Below are 20,194 nucleotides of genomic sequence, written 5' to 3'. Positions count from 1 at the left end.
ATTTTCTGTTTTATCAGTAGTACAAACGAGTTACCAACCGGTTATGTCAGCCTACAAATATTTGTGTCCTTTTACTTTTCATTTATGTTCTCTTTGTGTCAACATTTTGTTAGTATATCTCTTTCTTTTATCTTGCATTTTGACGAATACCGACGAATGAACGAGCTACCAACGAGTTACTACAAACCAAAAGCAATTCCTCCCTTTTTCTGTCTACTTTAGTGTCGGTTTTGTCTTCGTTGACGAATACTCGACGAATGAACGAGCTACCAACGATACTACACACCAAAGCATTTTCCTTTTTCTGTCTACTTTAGTGTCGGTTTTTGTACTCGTTGACGAATACTCGACGAATGAACGAGCTACCAACGAGTTACTACACACCAAAAGCATTTCCTCCTTTTTCTGTCTACTTTAGTGTCTGTTTTTGTCCTCGTTGACGAATACTTGACGAATGAACGAGCTACCAACGATACTACACACCAAAAGCATTTCCTCCTTTTTCTGTCTACTTTAGTGTCGGTTTTTGTACTCGTTGACGAATACTCGACGAATGAACGAGCTACCAACGAGTTACTACAAACCAAAAGCATTTCCTCCTTTTTCTGTCTACTTTAGTGTCGGTTTTTGTACTCGTTGACGAATACTCGACGAATGAACGAGCTACCAACGAGTTACTACACACCAAAAGCTTTCCTCTTTTCTGTCTACTTTAGTGTCGGTTTTGTACTCGTTGACGAATACTGACGAATGAACGAGCTACCAACGAGTTACTACACACCAAAAGCATTTCCTCCTTTTCTGTCTGACTTTAGTGTCGGTTTTGTACTCGTTGACGAATACTCGACGAATGAACGAGCTACCAACGAGTTACTACAAACCAAAAGCATTTCTCCTTTTTTCTGTCTACTTTAGTGTCGGTTTTGTAACTCTGACGAATACTCGACGAATGAACGAGCTACCAACGAGTTACTACACACCAAAAGCATTTCCTCTTTCTGTCTACTTTAGTGTTCGTTTTGTACTCGCTGACGAATACTCGACGAATGAACGAGCTACCAACGAGTTACTACACACCAAAAGCATTTCCTCCTTTTTCGTCTACTTTAGTGTCTGTTTTGTACTCGTTGACGAATACTCGACGAATGAACGAGCTACCAACGAGTTACTACACACCAAAAGCATTTCCTCCTTTTTCTGTCTACTTTAGTGTCGGTTTTGTACTCGTTGACGAATACTGACGAATGAACGAGCTACCAACGAGTTACTACACACCAAAAGCATTTCCTCCTTTTTCTGTCTACTTTAGTGTCGGTTTTTGTACTCGTTGACGAATACTCGACGAATGAACGAGCTACCAACGAGTTACTACAAACCAAAAGCATTTCCTCCTTTTTCTGTCTACTTTAGTGTCGGTTTTTGTACTCGTTGACGAATACTCGACGAATGAACGAGCTACCAACGAGTTACTACACACCAAAAGCATTTCCTCCTTTTCTGTCTACTTTAGTGTCGGTTTTGTACTCGTTGACGAATACTCGACGAATGAACGAGCTTACCAACGAGTTACTACACACCAAAAGCATTTCCTCCTTTTTCTGTCTACTTTATGTCGGTTTTGTACTCGTTGACGAATACTCGACGAATGAACGAGCTTACCAACGAGTTACTACAAACCAAAAGCATTTCCTCCTTTTCTGTCTACTTTAGTGTCGGTTTTGTACTCGCTGACGAATACTGACGAATGAACGAGCTACCAACGAGTTACTACACACCAAAGCATTTCCTCCTTTTTCTCGTCTACTTTAGTGTCTGTTTTGTACTCGTTGACGAATACTCGACGAATGAACGAGCTACCAACGAGTTACTACACACCAAAAGCATTTCCTCCTTTTCTGTCTACTTTAGTGTTCGTTTTGTACTGTTGACGAATACTGACGAATGAACGAGCTACCAACGAGTTACTACACACCAAAAGCATTTCCTCCTTTTCTGTCTACTTTAGTGTCGGTTTTGTACTCGTTGACGAATACTCGACGAATGAACGAGCTACCAACGAGTTACTACAAACCAAAAGCAATTCCTTTTTTCTGTCTACTTTAGTGTCGGTTTTGTACTGGTGATTCATCATGATTTATCAAAATAAATTGAAAAGAATATCTATAAACTACACGAATACTCTTACGATGTGACTTTGACTTACTAAAACTTTTAAAGTAAAATGCGATGGTTTAAAACTTCCACCGATATTTTGTGCAAATAACTCTTAACATACACAATTACAAATATAATTTATGTAAGTATACAAATGCCATTATAGTTGCTGGAGTTTGATTTCTTCACTCAGCTGTATAGAAATATAGTTGCTATTATCTATAAAGTGCTATACACTGCGCGGTACTATGTAATTTGGAAGAACGTCCTTTGAAGTGACTTTCTATGGACATAGACCCACAGCTTTATATTTAAATCGATTGCACAGTTCCCATTAATTGATCAATTCATCTTCCTCCTTAACGTGCTTATTGTTGCCGAGGTTCCGGCCTTCTGCGCCCGCTGTCCTGTCAAAAATACAGTCTTCTTCATCGTCGCTTTGTATCAGCGGTTCAACGCTTGGGTTGTTCAAATCCTAAAATGGGAAAAGATATTTAAAGGTTTGTGGAAATATAATGTTTTTGAGGGTATTTTTAGAAGCTTTAACTAGTTGGAGTAGTTTTAGTCCGTTATACAAAATAAGATTGTCTATATTTCTAAGAACTAATTTCAATAATGTTGTACAATTAATTATCAAAACTAATTTGAAATTCCGGAAATTTTCAATTATTGCAGTACAGGACTTAAAAGTTTGTGAACGTTAGTCGTGTATTTTCTATGTTTTAAAAGTTATTGCTTACGTAAGTCCCATGCCAAAGATCACAAAATTCTTCTCGAATGAGACTGATGATGACCGTGAGCAAGGTACACGGCACGAGATACACCAAAGCCGGTTGACCTTTTTCCATAAAAACAGCGCGGCAAACGTCATGACTAGACCAACGGCATACGCTAAATAATGAAATTATATATGCATACCATGTGACGTAATCCTTGAGTCATAGAATGTAACTCCTCATGTGACACAACACTTCACTCATATGACTTAACTTCCCACGTGACCCAACTCTTCACTCATGTGACTTAACTTCCCATGTGACCCAACTCTTCACTCATATGACTTAACTTCCCATGTGACCCAACTCTTCACTCATTACTGAACTTCCCATGTGACCCAACTCTTCACTCATTACTTAACTTCCCATGTGAGCCAACTCTTCACTCATAAGACTTAACTTCCCATGTGACCCAACTCTTCACTCATGTGACTTAACTTCCCATGTGACCCAACTTCACTCACGTGACTTAACTTCCCATGTGACCCAACTCTTCATTCATGTGACTTAACTTCCCATGTGACACAACTCTTCACTCACATGACTTAACTTCCCATGTGACCCAACTCTTCACTCATGTGACTTAACTTCCCATGTGACCCAACTCTTCACTCATTACTTAACTTCCCATGTGACCCAACTCTTCACTCATATGACTTAACTTCCAATGTGACCCAACTCTTCACTCGTCACTCAACTTCCCATGTGACCCAACTCTTCACTCACATGACTTAACTTCCCATGTGACCCAACTCTTCACTCATGTTACTTAACTTCCCATGTGACTCACCTTCCCATGTGACCCAACTCTTCACTCATAAGACTTAACTTCCCATGTGACCCAACTTCACTCGTGTGACTTAACTTCCCATGTGACCCAACTCTTCACTCATGTTACTTAACTTCCCATGTGACTCACCTTCCATGTGACCCTACTCTTCACTCATAAGACTTAACTTCCCATGTGACCCAACCTTCACCATATGACTTAACTTCCCATGTGACCCAACTCTTCACTCATTACTAACTTCCCATGTGACCCAACTCTTCACTCATGTTACTTAACTTCCCATGTGACTCACCTTCCCATGTGAGCCAACTCTTCACTCATAAGACTTAACTTCCCATGTGAGCCAACTCTTCACTCATAAGACTTAACTTCCCATGTGACCCAACTCTTCACTCATGTGACTTAACTTCCCATGTGACCCAACTCTTCACTCATGTGACTTCTTAACTTGTGACCCAACTCTTCACTCACTTGACTTAACTTCCCATGTGACCCAACCTTCACTCATTACTTAACTTCCCATGTGACCCAACTCTTCACTCATGCCTTTCACAGTGATGCCCTCCTCGCATGATCTACAGTTTAAGAGCTGATTACACAGGATCGGTAGATGTTATTTTAAACTCGCCCATTTTACTTTCGCAGTTAGTTCATCGTTCTTGATTAATTGCCAAACAAAATAGCGGGGGGAAGGGGGAGAGCATAATAAGAGGCGCTAATATATTCTTTTCGTTTGTTTGTGACATAATTTAAGCCAGGCTCAAACATACATTACATAACGTTATTCGAAGATCTTCCATGTTTTTCAAAGTTTGATTTCAAAATCGCCTTTGAGGTTATTTTCCTTCAATCGTTTAGGGTTAATTTCATTTTTTTTAATTGAAACAACTCCAAAAAGCTCGTCAGTCAAACCATGACTTACCTATTGAACTGGCAACATAATATATTCGTAACGGAGTATTGGCCATTCGGTCGAATGAATGACAGAATGACACAAATAGACCTTAAAGAAAGACGGAGATTTATTAACTAGAGAGCGTTTATCTTGTGGATGATCCAGTCGTAAGATTGAATTATGTACCTGGAACTAAGATATTCCCAAATCCTAACAGCGAATAATCCCTTCTCTGACAAATCAACAATGGTGAACGGATAATTGGTGGAACTTTCAGAACCATCGGTATTCGCTTTTATGACCTTCGCCTACGTGAATATTTCATGGAAATTTATTTTTTTACAGATGTCGGTTAAGGGTATTCTTCAGTAGTGTCTCGTGTGTAAACGTAAGTCTATATGTACTTAAATGTAATATCTTCGTCAGGAGTGATATGATATTGAAACTTGAGTCCTTATAAACTCCAGTCTAGTGTCTTCGTCAGGAGTGATCTGATGTTGAAACTTGAGTTCTTATATACTCCAGTCTAGTGTCTTCATTAGGGTTGATCTGATGTTGAAACTTGAGTTCTTATATACTCCAGTCTAGTGTCTTCATCAGAGTGATCTGATGTTGAAACTTGAGTTCTTATATACCCAGTCTAGTGTCTTCATTAGGGTTGATCTGATGTTGAAACTTGAGTTCTTATATACTCCAGTCTAGTGTCTTCTACTCAGGAGTGATCTGATGTTGAAACTTGAGTTCTTATATACTCCAGTCTAGTGTCTTCGTCAGAGTGATCTAATATTGAAACTTGAGTCCTTATAAACTCCAGTCTAGTGTCTTCTGCAGGAGTGATCTGATGTTGAAACTTGAGTTCTTATATACTACAGTCTAGTGTCTTCATTAGGGTTGATCTGATGTTGAAACTTGAGTTCTTATATACTCCAGTCTAGTGTCTTCACTCAGAGTGATCTGATGTTGAAACTTGAGTTCTTATATACTCCAGTCTAGTGTCTTCATTAGGTTGATCTGATGTTGAAACTTGAGTTCTTATATACTCCAGTCTAGTGTCTTCATCAGGAGTGATCTGATGTTGAAACTTGAGTTCTTATATACTCCAGTCTAGTGTCTTCGCCAGGAGTGATCTAATATTGAAACTTGAGTCCTTATAAACTCCAGTCTAGTGTCTTCATCAGGAGTGATCTGATGTTGAAACTGAGTTCTTATATACTCCAGTCTAGTGTCTTCATTAGGGCTTGATCTGATGTTGAAACTTGAGTTCTTATATACTCCAGTCTAGTGTCTTCATCAGGAGTGATCTGATGTTGAAACTTGAGTTCTTATATACTCCAATCTAGTGTCTTCATCAGGAGTGATGTGATATTGAAACTTAAGTCCTTATTTACTACAGTCTAGTGTCTTTATCAAGAGGATCTGATATTGAAATTTGAGTTCTTGTGTAGTCCAGTCTAGTATCTTCATCAGGTGTTCAAGTTCAGTCCTTAGATATTTCAGTGTAGTATCTTTGTATTGTAGGGATCCCACAAAATTTCCACATTATAAAGTGTGTTGCTGCTTTTACCTGTTGCAACATCAACCATTACACTGTTGTGACTGGCTGAGAAGAGAGAGGTGATGAACACAAAGATTACATCATAAACAAGAAGTAAGAGAAGCAGCAAAGTAAAGATTTTCATGCTGGGTAAGCGAAGATTCTTTAACAGTGAAATGCAAACGATACACCAAGCGGTCTTGTAAAATCCAACCATAACTGTAAGAGAAATGAAAATCCTGATGAATTATAAAGTAAAACCAATTTTCACTAAAGTCAAGACAACGTCCATTATTTTTAATTGGTTTGGTTAATCATCTTGACGAGAGATATTTTACCTTCTATTTCTGCATAAATCACCCACCAAGTACTGACTCCAAGGGAAATTGCTAGCACGATAACTGACTGTGAAGCTTGTCTTCTTATAACATGGCAATGTGATTCTTCATGCACCTTCAAAAATCACCAAAACAATAGTGATATAGTTGCATTGCAAAACAAACAGCACATAATTCACTTTCCACACTTACAGAAGGGTAGTAGATGAGCATTATTTAAGCAATCGACATGCCAGATGCCGATGCAATTGCAAACACACCGATGATTGCATATACAACATAGAAATAGAGATAGACCATCACAAGAAAGAGACATATGATTAACACAAATATGACCACCATCAGGGGGTGATTTTCACATGGCCTCTTCATCTTCTGAGTCGTTGGATGATGATAAAATCTCTCTTTAGCCTGAAATCAACAAAACATACCATCAACAACATGAAAGGTATTGCCTTCTAGCAATAAATAGAAGTTTGTCAATAAATGTGACACTTAACCTCAATCGTTTGCAGCATTACTACTCCAGTAAGCACCAATGACAACTGTACCAACTGCCAGGAACCAAATGACAGCAAGGTTTGTATTTACAGCAGCAAGTGGTGGTTCATAGAGTTGAACTCTGACTTTCTTACCAAGTTTCTATAGCAATAATGAGTGTAATTAGGTTGAGACACAAGGTATTGCCCTTGTCCCATGGTTTTTGTTGTTCAAAACCACATCGCACCTTCATGGTACCAAATCCGAGTCTTCATCACAGCAACAGAAATTGTGGAGTTAATGTGGTCTGTTGAAGGTTGGGCAATAAACTGAACAATGGGAAAGTACACAAAATGATAATAATAAATTGTGTTAGAAGAACATTAATCTTGAAAAGTTGAAACAACCACCGGCACAGAAATGAGGTAAAATTACCAAAACTTCATTCACAAGTATTAGTTCCGCTCCATTTCGAGATTGGACAGGCCCTTCTGTGTATGTACAGTTGTAACCCTTTGTTTCAACAAATACAGCTTTATTGTTGTAGTATTTCGTCGACTTTCTTGAACACAATTCTTCAACAGGACGACAAACATACTCATATTTTGGCTGGAAATAAATAAATAATGCTAGATGATAGATAGCGCCATGTGATAAACAGTAATGTGATCAAATACAATCTGTTTTTTTTTGGAACTATTTTCTTCAATGATATCTAAGAACTTGGAAATGCATGTGTTTGCATTGTAACAGTATTATTTATTTTTTTTGAATAAACTTTAATGTTTTTTCATTCATGAAAGGAATAATAATTTTAAAACAAAACACGGCGAACAAACAAATCTTTTAAAAAATAACCATCTGTTTAATCATAGGCTCTTCAATACGTTGCATTTAATTGCCATCATTATGACTGAAAAATATATTAAGGAAAGATAGCAGCGTTTTGTAATTTCCGGTAACACAGTTATTGTAATTGAAAAGTCTACGAAAAATCGCTATATCCAATAAAACTGAAATCTATTTCTCAACGAGAACACTAGAGCCAAATTTAAAAGTTAAAACCACAATCTTTGACAGACCAACAACGAACTTCACAGCAAGAATAGCTTGCAATAGAAATACGCAAATACGTACAGTATCTGATAATTCTCGTTGGTAACTCACGCCATAAAGGAGAATACGCAACGCAAAAATCCTTTGACTGTGACGTTGTCGAGGCTCGTAGAATAGCGTATTCACCACCTTGACCCTGAAACAATAGTGTTGACAAAGTCAAATTCTCGTTTCGAAATCATCGTCTTGCTAAAATTTTCTTCACAGTAGCGAATGTACGAGTATGAATATAAATGCTATTACCTGTTCAAAGAGAAAGAAGATCAATGTCAGACAATAAAGTAAAAAAGCCATAATTTCGAAGCAACATAAAATGCGGTTTTGTATCTTGTTGTCATTTGCAAATTTCTGAGAGAAGGTTCCTTTTCCCAATTCATGTTGACCATCTGCGCAAACGCGATATTCCCGAATTTTTGACTGCGAAGGTTAGAATGTAAACAGCAATGGAAAAAGGGTCGGTGATATCGTGGTATCTACCTAAATGATCAGGGTTTTGATTCGTTCGAAGTGCAAATTCATAGATGCCAAGGTTTTGGTTTGTATGGAGTGAGAAATGTAATCACCCTGAAGGGGAATAGTGAGGCCCGGATGGCCGAACTTCTAGACTAAAATATGAATAAAAATTCATCGACCTACTTTGGTTTTCATCAACGTAATTGAAATAAGGGTTCAATCAACATGTTTTGTTTTCTCAACAGTAGAAGTTTTGTGAAGCAAAACATCACTTCTTAGCATGGAGCTTGTTATAATCCCATGTTGCAGTTTTGGCTTTCTTTAGCATAGACTTTGGTGGTCCAAAACATGGGCTGGTTGTAATATTTAAAAAAAGAGTGATATTTTGTCTGAATGGCGTGGTTGCGTGAGATTGCGTCGAAAGCGTGAGTCCCTAAAGCGTGAGACTTGGTCTGTATGTGCAATGAGCTACAAAACACTATGAATGTGTTAAAACTAAAGAGCGAATAGTTTGTGTTCATCACTTTGTCTGATTCACCCTATTTGGAAACCCGTTTGTTCATATTGGTGGGTAGCAACCATCCCCTGAGAGTAAACGAATAATGAATGCTCATGTTGGATGAAATTTGCATTGCACATAAGGAAAATCTTTTGTTAAATTCATCCAACATGGCGACAATGACGTACTTGCAACCCAAGAATTAGGTGTGGGGAGGGAGGAGGGTAATAGGTAAGGCAGAAAACTGCGATGCCATTCTCTTTTGCAAGAGGCTGAATTTCACCCAATAAATTGATAGAGCAATGAAAAGTCAGCGTTCTCTGCTTCGGTGTTCGTGTTGTTAGTAAATACGAATAGCGGAGATTGTCAACATTAACTTTTGGAAAAGTTGCTATTTTCATTTAATGTCGGTTGTCGTCACTAAAGGCCGATTTATGCTGCGCGCGACAAGCGTCGCGCGTACTTTCGATTTGCGCGAGACAGGTGCGCGCGCTCTAAGCTGTGTTTATAGTTAACGCGCTTACCGACGCGTATTCAACAAAATCGGATAACATGAAGTAATGCGGTATTCTCACGATCAAACATGGCAACTCGAGTTCGAGGAGAAATGGATGACCTTCTCGATCTGGAGGAGGAGGAAATGTTGTGCTATTTACTTTGTTGCTACAACAGAAAAACGAAAATGAAGAAGATGGTCAGTTCGACCACTTCACGCTTCTAGAAAAGTGAGGGTGAATACGTTCTTGTTCAACAAATGAGAGGCATAGACGAAGAAATGCATTTTAAGTATTTTCGTATGTCTTCTGCCCGTTTCGACGACTTGGCACATCGAATTATGCCTCATGTAAAGCATGCATCTACGCATTTAAGTCCTGTTAGTGTAAAAGAAAGGCTAGCAGTTACGTTAAGAATTCTATCGTCTGGCGCCTCACAACAAACTGTGGCTTCAAGTTACCGATTAGGATCAACTACAGTTTCCTAATTTTGTTGGAGTGTGTGTAGCTATCTGGTTGGCATTGAATGAAGAGTTTGTTGCCTTTCCTTCTGGTTCACAATGGGCAGAAATTTCGCGTGAGTTTTGGAGGCTTTGGAACTTTCCAAATTGTCTGGGCTCTATAGATGGAAAGCATGTGCAACTCAAAGCACCTCCTCTTTCTGGAAGTGATTTCTTTAATTATAAAGGAACTCATTCTGTTGTACTAATGGCTGTATGTGATGCTTGCTATCGCTTTCTAATGGTAGATGTAGGTGCATATGGAAGGCAAGTGATGGGGGATTTCCAAGAAAGCAAATTTGGGGAGCAGCTATTAAATGGACAACTTGGTTTGCCCTTGCCAGAGGATCTACCTGGTAGTAAACTTACATACCTTATGTATTTGTTGCGCTGCTTTTCCTCTTCATGTTAATATGATGAGACCTTACCCAGGTACATTTTCTTTGTTAACTCCATGCACTTTTATATATATTTTCCGTTTTCAATGAAAATAATTTTCTTATGTTTAATCAAAACATAGTTATTTCATATATTTTTAAAAATTTATATTAACTGTTTGTGACTTCAAAAATGAAATAAATTTATTCAATTTATGTCTGTGTAAGACTCATTCAAAATGTTTTTTTCATTCCCCACAAGAATTGTGATCAAAAAAATTTCCTGGCTGCTTGTTGGCAGAGTTTCCCAAGACTCAGTAAATTGCTAAAACAGTTGATGTTAATGCCATTTTGTTCTATTTACGCTTAAGGTAATAACTTTGACAATCCCAAGAAAATTTATAACTACCGCCATTCCAGAGCTAGAAGGGTAATTGAAAATTACCATTTCAAACAATATTTTATGAATGGAAAATTTAGCTTCAGATTTCAACTTGCCTGGAAGCTTCGAGTGTCAGCCACTGTATCCAAAGCAACTTTCTTCATCAATTTTCATATGTTTTGTTTCTCTTTCTTCTCTAATCTTTTCAAAGAATCAAGTCTTCACAAACTAATGTCTCTAAATGTGCAGATCTCTTTCTATAGCCCTTGGTCGGGTTTACCACAGCTCTACTCAAGCAATTGTGGAAGGGGCAGATGGGTCACTACTTACTGTGTGGTAGGTTTGGTAGGTAATGTAGGTGTTGTACACGAATTTTCACTGACATTTGAATCGCTTCTACTTGTTGAGGGAGACCATGGGTTAGGTCAAACTCCTCCATATTTATCGTCACAAAATTTCTCCTAGTGGAAGGGATTCTGATGTTGTTATAGGTTCTTCAGTGTTCTCCTACAATCACAGCAACAACAGATGTAACATAATAATCTACTCAATCAGTCAGCCTGTCCCATATTGCATCAAATTTTTTTAATAGCGATTATAACTACCTCCCGAAAATTAGTTTCTGTGTCCCTATGCTTTATATGATCAGACAAGACAGACTGAGGAATATCGGTGGGATAGATTTGCCACCAGCATCTCCACTTCTAGACTTCATTCGTTTCTTGGCTTTGTGTAACGATTTCAAATTTTTCCATTTCTGTCGACAAATTTGTTCATTTGTGTAAGGTTTCTCGCTATTTCATTCCAAGAATTATTGGTTTTCTGAGTATCTTTATAATCTCGTCTCGAAGAATCGTAAAGATGACCATATTTTCGGACTTCTGCTAATTTTTCTTCGAACCCTTCCATTGCTGCTGCCATCTTGTGTTAGTAATTGGATATTCATTATTCAGTATTGACAAACAACTCAAGAACTTCCCCCCGAAAGAAGCCTTTCAGCCAATCACAACGCGCGACAACGCGACAACTTCGAATTAAAATCCCCTGAAGAGTGAGCAATCACGAAACAGGCTTGTCGGGATGAAATTGTAGTTTTTGTGTATTTTCTTCTTCTTATCAATATTTACGCTCTGCTCTCGGGCATCGAGCACTGTTTTATACGGAAAATCATAAATTATAAACTTCCTATATATATATATATATATATATATATATATATACTTGTGACCAGTATATATATATATATCTAACCCTAACCCTAACCCTATATAGTCGTATGTCACTCGTATGTACTCGTATGTCAGTCGTATGTACTTGTATGTACTCGTATGTATTCGTATGTACTCGTATGTACTCGTGTGGTGTTTTAGTCACGATCCCTGTTGTATCTGATGTTTTAAAGAACAATCGACGAGTTATCAACCGCTTACCATAAACTACAAAAGATTTTTACCCATTATTTTCTACTAGTTTATCTGCTTTTCTATTCACCTTTGTGTCCACTTAATCTTATCTATCGCTTCTTTTTTGTTTGTTATTTGTTTTGAATCGCATTAGAACAGGTTCTTTTGTTTTATCTAAGATTTTGAAATAGTACCCAACGAGTTACCTTAAACAGTAAACGTTTTCCCTCGTTTTTGTTTGCTTTTTGTCTACTTTCGGGTGTAAATAATCTCTACTTTTGCTTTGTGTTTTATGTCTTTTTTGTGTATACACCGTATTTTTAAAGGGTCTAGTATTTTATTAATAGTAGTACATGGACGATTTATGGTCAAGTTCACAACGAGTTACCACAACCTACCAACATTTGTGTCAACGCATCCATGAACGTTTGCATCTGCGTTTGTATAGTTACTTTTTGATGTAGTTTGTAGTGTGTAGTGTTTCGAGATTCTCTCGCGGAGTGAAAATTGATTGAACTACACACGCGTGTCTAGGTGTAATCTCGCGTAGGGGTGTAATATTTGGCTTTAAAAATTATTTGGCTTTTCTATTACAGGTAGCGTTCCAGATGTATTTTAGTTCAATGACTAATACCGACGTCTTAGCGGCTTCCAACGCTTTAGCACAAAATTTATGTATTTTTTATCGATCATTTTTCTGTATTTTTTTTGTCTAATTTATGTTTACTTTTAATTCTCTTTAGTGTTTCCTCTATGTCCTTACTGGCGAATTTCCGGAAGAGGTATCGACGATTTTACCTCACCAATTCATATGTTTCTGTAGGTTTGTTTCTGTTTTGAATTTCTTTTTGCTCATTGTTTTGTTTTGGTTTATTTCGCTTTCATTTTCATTTCTTCTTCGTCTTTGCGTCATGAAAGTGAAATTCCTTTTATCAGTAGTACAAACGAGTTACCAACCGGTTATGTCAGCCTACAAATATTTGTGTCCTTTACTTCTTCATTTATGTTCTCTTTGTGTCAACATTTTGTTAGTTTGGATCTCTTCTTTTATCTTATGCATTTTGACGAATACTCGACGAATGAACGAGCTACCAACGAGTTACACACCAAAAGCGCTACCTCCTTTTTTTGTCTACTTTAGTGTCGGTTTTTGTACTCGTTGACGAATACTCGACGAATGAACGAGCTACCAACGAGTTACTACACACCAAAAGCATTTCCTCCTTTTTCTGTCTACTTTAGTGTCGGTTTTTGTACTCGTTGACGAATACTCGACGAATGAACGAGCTACCAACGAGTTACTACAAACCAAAAGCATTTCCTCCTTTTTCTGTCTACTTTAGTGTCGGTTTTTGTACTCGTTGACGAATACTCGACGAATGAACGAGCTACCAACGAGTTACTACACACCAAAAGCATTTCCTCCTTTTTCTGTCTACTTTAGTGTCGGTTTTTGTACTCGTTGACGAATACTCGACGAATGAACGAGCTACCAACGAGTTACTACAAACCAAAAGCAATTTCTCCTTTTTTCTGTCTACTTTAGTGTCGGTTTTTGTACTGGTGATTCATCATGATTTATCAAAAATAAATTGAAAAGAATATCTATAAACTACACGAATACTCTTACGATGTGACTTTGACTTACTAAAACTTTTAAAGTAAAATGCGATGGTTTAAAACTTCCACCGATATTTTTGTGCAAATAACCTCTTAACATACACAATTACAAATATAATTTATGTAAGTATACAAATGCTATTATAGTTGCTGGAGTTTGATTTCTTCACTCAGCTGTATAGAAATATAGTTGCTATATATTATCTATAAAGTGTCTATACACCGCGCGGTACTATGTAATTTGGAAATGACCTTCTATGGACATAGACCCACAGCTTTATATTTAAATCGATTGCACAGTTCCCATTAATTGATCACTTCATCTTCCTCCTTAACGTGCTTATTGTTGCTGAGGTTGCGGCCTTCTGCGCCCGCTGTCCTGTCAAAATACAGTCTTCTTCATCGTCGCTTTGTACCAGCGGTTCAACGCTTGGGTTGTTCAAATCCTAAATGGGAAAAGATACTTAAAGGTTTGTGAAAATATAATGTTTTGAGCTCTAGCAGGGTATTTTTAGAAGCCTTAACTAGTTGGAGTAGTTTTAGTCCGTTATACAAATTAAAAGTGTCTATATTTCTCAGAACCAATTTCAATAATGTTACACAATTAATAATCAAAAACTAATTCTGAAATTCCGGAAATTTCAATTATTGCAGTACAGGACTTAAAAGTTTGTGAACGTTAGTCGTGTATTTTTTCTATGTTTTAAAAAGTTATTGCTTACGTAAGTCCCATGCCAAAGATCACAAAATTCTCCTCGAATGAGACTGATGACGATGACCGTGAGCAAGGTACACGGCACGAGATACACCAAAGCCGGTTGACCTTCTTCCATCAAAAACAGCGCGGCAAACGTCACGACTAGACCAACGGCATACGCTAAATAATGAAATTATACATGTACCATGTGACGTAACTCTTGACTCATAGAATGTAACTCCTCATGTGACAGAACACTTCACTCATATGACTTTAACTTCCCACGTGACCTAACTCTTCACTCAAGCGACTTAACTTCCCATGTGACACAACTTCCCATGTGACCCAACTCTTCACTCATATGACTTAACTTCCCATGTGACACAACTCTTCACTCATGTGACTTAACTTCCCATGTGACCCAACTCTTCACTCGTCACTCAACTTCCCATGTGACTCAACCCTTCACTCATATGACTTAACTTCCCATGTGACCCAACTCTTCACTGTCACTCAACTTCCCCTGTGACCCAACTCTTCACTCATTACTTAACTTCCCATGTGACCCAACTCTTCACTCATGTTACTTAACTTCCCACGTGACCCAACTCTTCACTCATATGACTTAACTTCCCATGTGACCCAACTCTTCACTTGTCACTCAACTTCTCATGTGACCCAACTCTTCACTCATCACTCAATTTCCAATGTGACCCAACTCTTCACTCATGCGCCTTTCACTGTGATGGCCCTCCTCGCATAATCTACGGTTTAAGAGCTGATTACACAGGATCGGTAGATGTTATTTTAAACTCGCCCATTTTACTTTCGCAGTTAGTTCATCGTTCTTTGATTAACTGCCAAAACAAAATAGAAGGGAGAGAGCTATAATAAGAGGCGCTAATCTATTCCTTTCGTTTGTTTGTGATATAATTTAAGCCAGGCTCAAACATACATTACATAACGTTATTCGAAGGTCTTCTATGTTTTTCAAAGTTCGATTTCAAAATCGCCTTTGAGGTTATTTTCTTTCAATCGTTTAGGTTTAATTTCACTTTTTTTCTTATTGAAACAACTCCAAAAAGCATGTCAGTCAAACCATGACTTACCTATTGAACTGGCAACATAATATATTCGTAACGAGTATTGGCCATTCGGTCGAATGAATGACAGAATGACACAAATAGACCTTAAAGAAAGACGGAGATTTATTAACTAGAGAGCGTTTATCTTGTGGATGATCCAGTCGTAAGACTGAATTATGTACCTGGAACTAAGATATCCCCAAATCTAGCAGCGAATAATCCCTCTCTGACAAATCAACAATGGTGAACGGATAATTCGTGGAACTTTCAGAACCATCGGTAGCTGTTCTTTATGACCTTCGCCTACGTGAATATTTAATAGAAATTTATTTTCTTACAGATGTCGGTTAGGGCATTCTTCAGTAGTGTCTCGTGTGTAAACTTCAGTCTATATGTACTTAAATGTAATATCTTCGTCAGGAGTGATTTAATATTGAAATTGAGTCCTTATAAACTCCAGTCTAGTGTTTTCATCAGGAGTGATCTGATGTTGAAACTTGAGTTCTTATATACTCCAATCTAGTGTCTTCATCAAGAGTGATGTGATATTGAAACTTAAGTCCTTATGTACTACAGTCTAGTGTCTTTATCAAGAGTGATCTGATATTGAAATTTGAGTTCTTGTGTAGTCTAGTCTAGTATCTTCATCAGGTGTTCAAGTTCAGTCCTTAGATATTTCAGTGTAGTATCTTTGTATTGTAGGGATCCCACAAAAATTCCACATGATAAAGTGTGTTGCTGCTTTACCTGTTGCAACATCAACCATTACACTGTTGTGACTGGCTGAGAAGAGAGGTGTGATGAACACAAAGAATACATCATAAACAAGAAGTAAGAGAAGCAGCAAAGTACAGATTTTCATGCTGTAAGCGAAGATTCTTTAACAGTGAAATGCAAAATGATACACCAAGCGTGTCTTGTAAAATCCAACCATAACTGTAAGAGAAATGAAAATCCTGATAAAGTGATAAAGTAAAACCAATTTTCACTAAAGTCAACACGACGTAGTTTGACCTCAAAAATGAAATTTCTATTCCATTAATTGGTGTGGTTTTTTATCATCTTGACCAGTGATATTTTTACCTTCTATTTCGTACAATCACCCACCAAGTACTGACTCCAAGGGAAATTGCTAGCACGATAACTGACTTCATTGTGAAGCTTGTCTTCTTATAACATGGCAATGTGATTCTACATGCACCTTCAAATATCACCAAAACAATAATGACATAGTTCAGTGGCATTATAAAACAACAGCACATAATTCATTTTCAACACTTACAGAAGGGCAGTAGATGAGCCATCGCATCTAGGCATTCACATGCCAGATGCCGATGCAAATGCAAACACACCAATGATTGCATATACAACGTAGGAATAGAGATAATAGACCATCACAAGAAAGAGACATATCAATAACACAAATATGACCACCATCAAGGGGTGATTTTCATGGCGCCTCTTCATCTTCTGAGTCGCTGGATGATAATGAAATCTCTTGCTTTAGCCTGAAATCAACAAAACATACCATGAACAACATGAAAGGTATTGCCTTCTAGCAATAAATAGAAGTTTGTCAATAAATGTGAAACACTTAACCTCAATTCGCTTGCAGTATTACCACTCCAGTAAGCACCAATGACAACTGTACCAACTGCCAGGAACCAAATGACAGCAAGGTTTGTATCTACAGCAGCAAGTGGTGGTTCATAGAGTTGAACTCTGACTTTCTTACCAAGTTTCTATAGCAATAATGTGTGTAATTAGGTGGAGACACAAGATATTGCCCTTGTCCCATGGGTTTTTTGTTGTTCAAAATCACATCATACCTTCATGGTACCAAAATCCGAGGTCTTCATCACAGCAACAGAAATTGTGGAGTTAATGTGGTCTGTTGAAGGTTGGGCAGTAAACTGAACAATGGAAAAGTACACAAAATGATAATAATAAATTGTGTTAGAAGAACATTAATCTCAAAAGTTGAAACAACCACCGCACAGAAATGAGGTAAAATTACCAAAACTTCATTCACAAGTATTAGTTCCGTTCCATTTCGAGATTGGACAGCCTTGGGCCCTTCTGTGTATGTACAGTTGTAACCCTTTGTTTCAACAAATACAGCTTTATTGTTGTAGTATTTCATCGACTTTCGTGAACACAATTCTTCAACAGACACGACAACATACTCATATTTTGGCTGGAAATAAATAAATAATGCTAGATGATAGATAGCGCCATGTGATAAACAGTGATGTGGTATGTGGTCAAATGCAATCTGGTTTTTTTTTTTTAATGTTTTTCATTCATGAAAGGAATAATTATTTTAAAACAAACAAACGGCGAGCAAACAAATTTTTTTAAAAAAATTAACTATCTGCTTAATCATAGACTCTTCAATTGTCATCATTATGACTGAAACAATATATTAAGGAAAGATAGCGTTTTGTAATTTCCCGGTAACACAGTTATTGTAATTGAAAAGTCTACGAAAAAAAATCGCTTAAATCCAATAAAACTGAAATCTATTCTCAACGAGAACACTAGAGCCAAATTTAAAAGTTAAAACCACAATCTTTGACAGAACAACAACGAACTTCACAGCAAGAATAGCTTGCAATAGAAATACGCAAATACGTACAGTATCTGATAATTTCGTTGGTAACTCACGCCATAAAGGAGAATACGCAACGCAAAATCCTTTGACTGTGACGTTGTCGAGGCTCGTAGAATAGCGTATTCACCACCGTGACCCTGGAACAATAGTGTTTACAAAGTCAAACTCTCGTTTCGAAATCATCGTCTTGCTAAAATTTTCTTCACAGTAGCGAATGTACGAGTATGAATATAAATGCTATTACCTGTTCAAAGAGAAAGAAGATCAATGTCAGACAATGAAGTAAAAAAGCCATAATTTCGAAGCAACATAAAATGACTACCGTGAAATTGGCACCACATTGGGCACAACATTCAACACAACATTCATCACAACATTCAACACCACATTCAACTAAAATTTATCATTCAAAATGATAAATCAAAAAATCGTCTTTAAAACACGTTTTCCATCAAATACAACAGTAAAAAATAATTCTTAACTGTTTATTACTATTTTAGAGTCCTTAAACATCACAAAAAATGTATAAAAGTCAAGAAATTGAAGAAAACACTAAGATTTATATTACAGTGTACTTTCCATTTCTCTTAAATAGCCTATAATTTAAAAACTACACGGTAGAATTTTTTTAAACTTGGCCAGAATATAGATAATTATATTGTCTAAAATATATCCAAAATCTGGAGGTGGCACAAAAAAATAAATGATAGAAAATCATCGACAAAGTCGGATGACACGAATGCGCGTAATATAATCTTATATAATTAACTTCCTATATCCATGTAATTTTTCAAACAAAGGCCTATAAATAAAAAACTACACGGTAGAATTTTTTTAAACTTGGCCGTAATGTAGATATTCTTATTGTCTATAACATATCCAAAATCTGGAGGTGGCACAAAAAAATAAATGATAGAAAATCATCGACAAAGTCGGATGACACGAATGCGCGTAATATAATCTTATATAATTAACTTCCTATATCCATGTAATTTTTCAAACAAAGGGCTATAAATAAAAACTACACGGTAGAATTTTTTCAAACTTGGCCAGAATATAGATAATTATATTGTCTAAAATATATCCAAAATCTGGAGGTGGCACAAAAAAATAAATGATAGAAAATCATCGACAAAGTCGGATGACACGAATGCGCGTAATATAATCTTATATAATTAACTTCCTATATCCATGTAATTTTTCAAACAAAGGGCTATAAATAAAAACTACACGGTAGAATTTTTTAAACTTGGCCAGAATATAGATAATTATATTGTCTAAAATATATCCAAAATCTGGAGGTGGCACAAAAATAAATGATAGAAAATCATCGACAAAGTCGGATGACACGAATGCGCGTAATATAATCTTATATAATTAACTTCCTATATCCATGTAATTATTCAAACAAAGGCCTATAAATAAAAAACTACACGGTAGAATTTTTTCAAACTTGGCCAGAATATAGATAATTATATTGTCTAAAATATATCCAAAATCTGGAGGTGGCACAAAAAATAAATGATAGAAAATCATCGACAAAGTCGGATGACACGAATGCGCGTAATATAATCTTATATATTTAAGTTAAGAATTCCGGTTCTTTAACAAACAAAGCCTTATAAATAAAAACTACACGGTAGAAATTTTTAAACTTGGCCATATTGTAGATATTCTTATTGTCTATAATATATCCAAAATCTGGAGGTGGCACAAAAAAATAAAAGAAATAATATTCCTTGAGAATGTACTCTGGTATAAACCGTGAAGTTGGCACCACATTCGACAAACAGCTCTATAGCTAAAAAACTACACGGTAGAATTTTTTTAAACTTGGCCGTAATGTAGATATTCTTATTGTCTATAACATATCCAAAATCTGGAGGTGGCACAAAAAAATAAATGATAGAAAATCATCGACAAAGTCGGATGACACGAATGCGCGTAATATAATCTTATATAATTAACTTCCTATATCCATGTAATT

General features: G+C 36.8%; 2 protein-coding genes and 2 long non-coding RNA genes across 4 annotated transcripts; all 4 read right to left on the bottom strand.

Annotated features, from left to right (window-relative positions):
• Positions 1 to 2,272: 2,272 nt before the first annotated feature.
• On the bottom strand, positions 2,273 to 2,944 carry LOC124450832. The gene is made up of 2 exons (XR_006950218.1): positions 2,895 to 2,944; positions 2,273 to 2,629 (listed from the first exon to the last, which is right to left on the bottom strand). It is a non-coding gene; the product is annotated as an uncharacterized LOC124450832 (long non-coding RNA).
• Positions 2,945 to 13,845: 10,901 nt separating this feature from the next.
• On the bottom strand, positions 13,846 to 15,643 carry LOC124450830 (signal peptide peptidase-like 2A). The gene is made up of 3 exons (XM_047001494.1): positions 15,618 to 15,643; positions 14,534 to 14,688; positions 13,846 to 14,257 (listed from the first exon to the last, which is right to left on the bottom strand). Exons 2-3 carry the CDS (start codon positions 14,642 to 14,644, stop codon positions 14,126 to 14,128), a joined length of 243 nt encoding a protein of 80 aa, XP_046857450.1. The 5' UTR covers positions 14,645 to 14,688; positions 15,618 to 15,643; the 3' UTR covers positions 13,846 to 14,125.
• A 179-nt stretch (positions 15,644 to 15,822) lies between these two features.
• Positions 15,823 to 16,912, bottom strand: LOC124450831. The gene is made up of 4 exons (XR_006950217.1): positions 16,876 to 16,912; positions 16,677 to 16,794; positions 16,341 to 16,529; positions 15,823 to 15,896 (listed from the first exon to the last, which is right to left on the bottom strand). It is a non-coding gene; the product is annotated as an uncharacterized LOC124450831 (long non-coding RNA).
• Positions 16,913 to 17,043: 131 nt separating this feature from the next.
• On the bottom strand, positions 17,044 to 18,525 carry LOC124452213 (signal peptide peptidase-like 2A). The gene is made up of 6 exons (XM_047002795.1): positions 18,452 to 18,525; positions 18,232 to 18,344; positions 17,611 to 17,790; positions 17,423 to 17,506; positions 17,193 to 17,335; positions 17,044 to 17,101 (listed from the first exon to the last, which is right to left on the bottom strand). The coding sequence occupies exons 3-6, from the start codon at positions 17,734 to 17,736 to the stop codon at positions 17,044 to 17,046; spliced, it is 411 nt and encodes a 136-aa protein (XP_046858751.1). The 5' UTR covers positions 17,737 to 17,790; positions 18,232 to 18,344; positions 18,452 to 18,525.
• Between the last annotated feature and the right edge of the window lie 1,669 nt (positions 18,526 to 20,194).

This window comes from Xenia sp. Carnegie-2017, unplaced genomic scaffold (genome assembly GCF_021976095.1).
Source record: "Xenia sp. Carnegie-2017 unplaced genomic scaffold, XeniaSp_v1 HiC_scaffold_24, whole genome shotgun sequence".
NCBI lineage: Eukaryota > Metazoa > Cnidaria > Anthozoa > Malacalcyonacea > Xeniidae > Xenia > Xenia sp. Carnegie-2017.
Note: the sequence above shows the minus strand (reverse complement) of the source record. Positions and strands in the feature narration are given on the sequence as shown.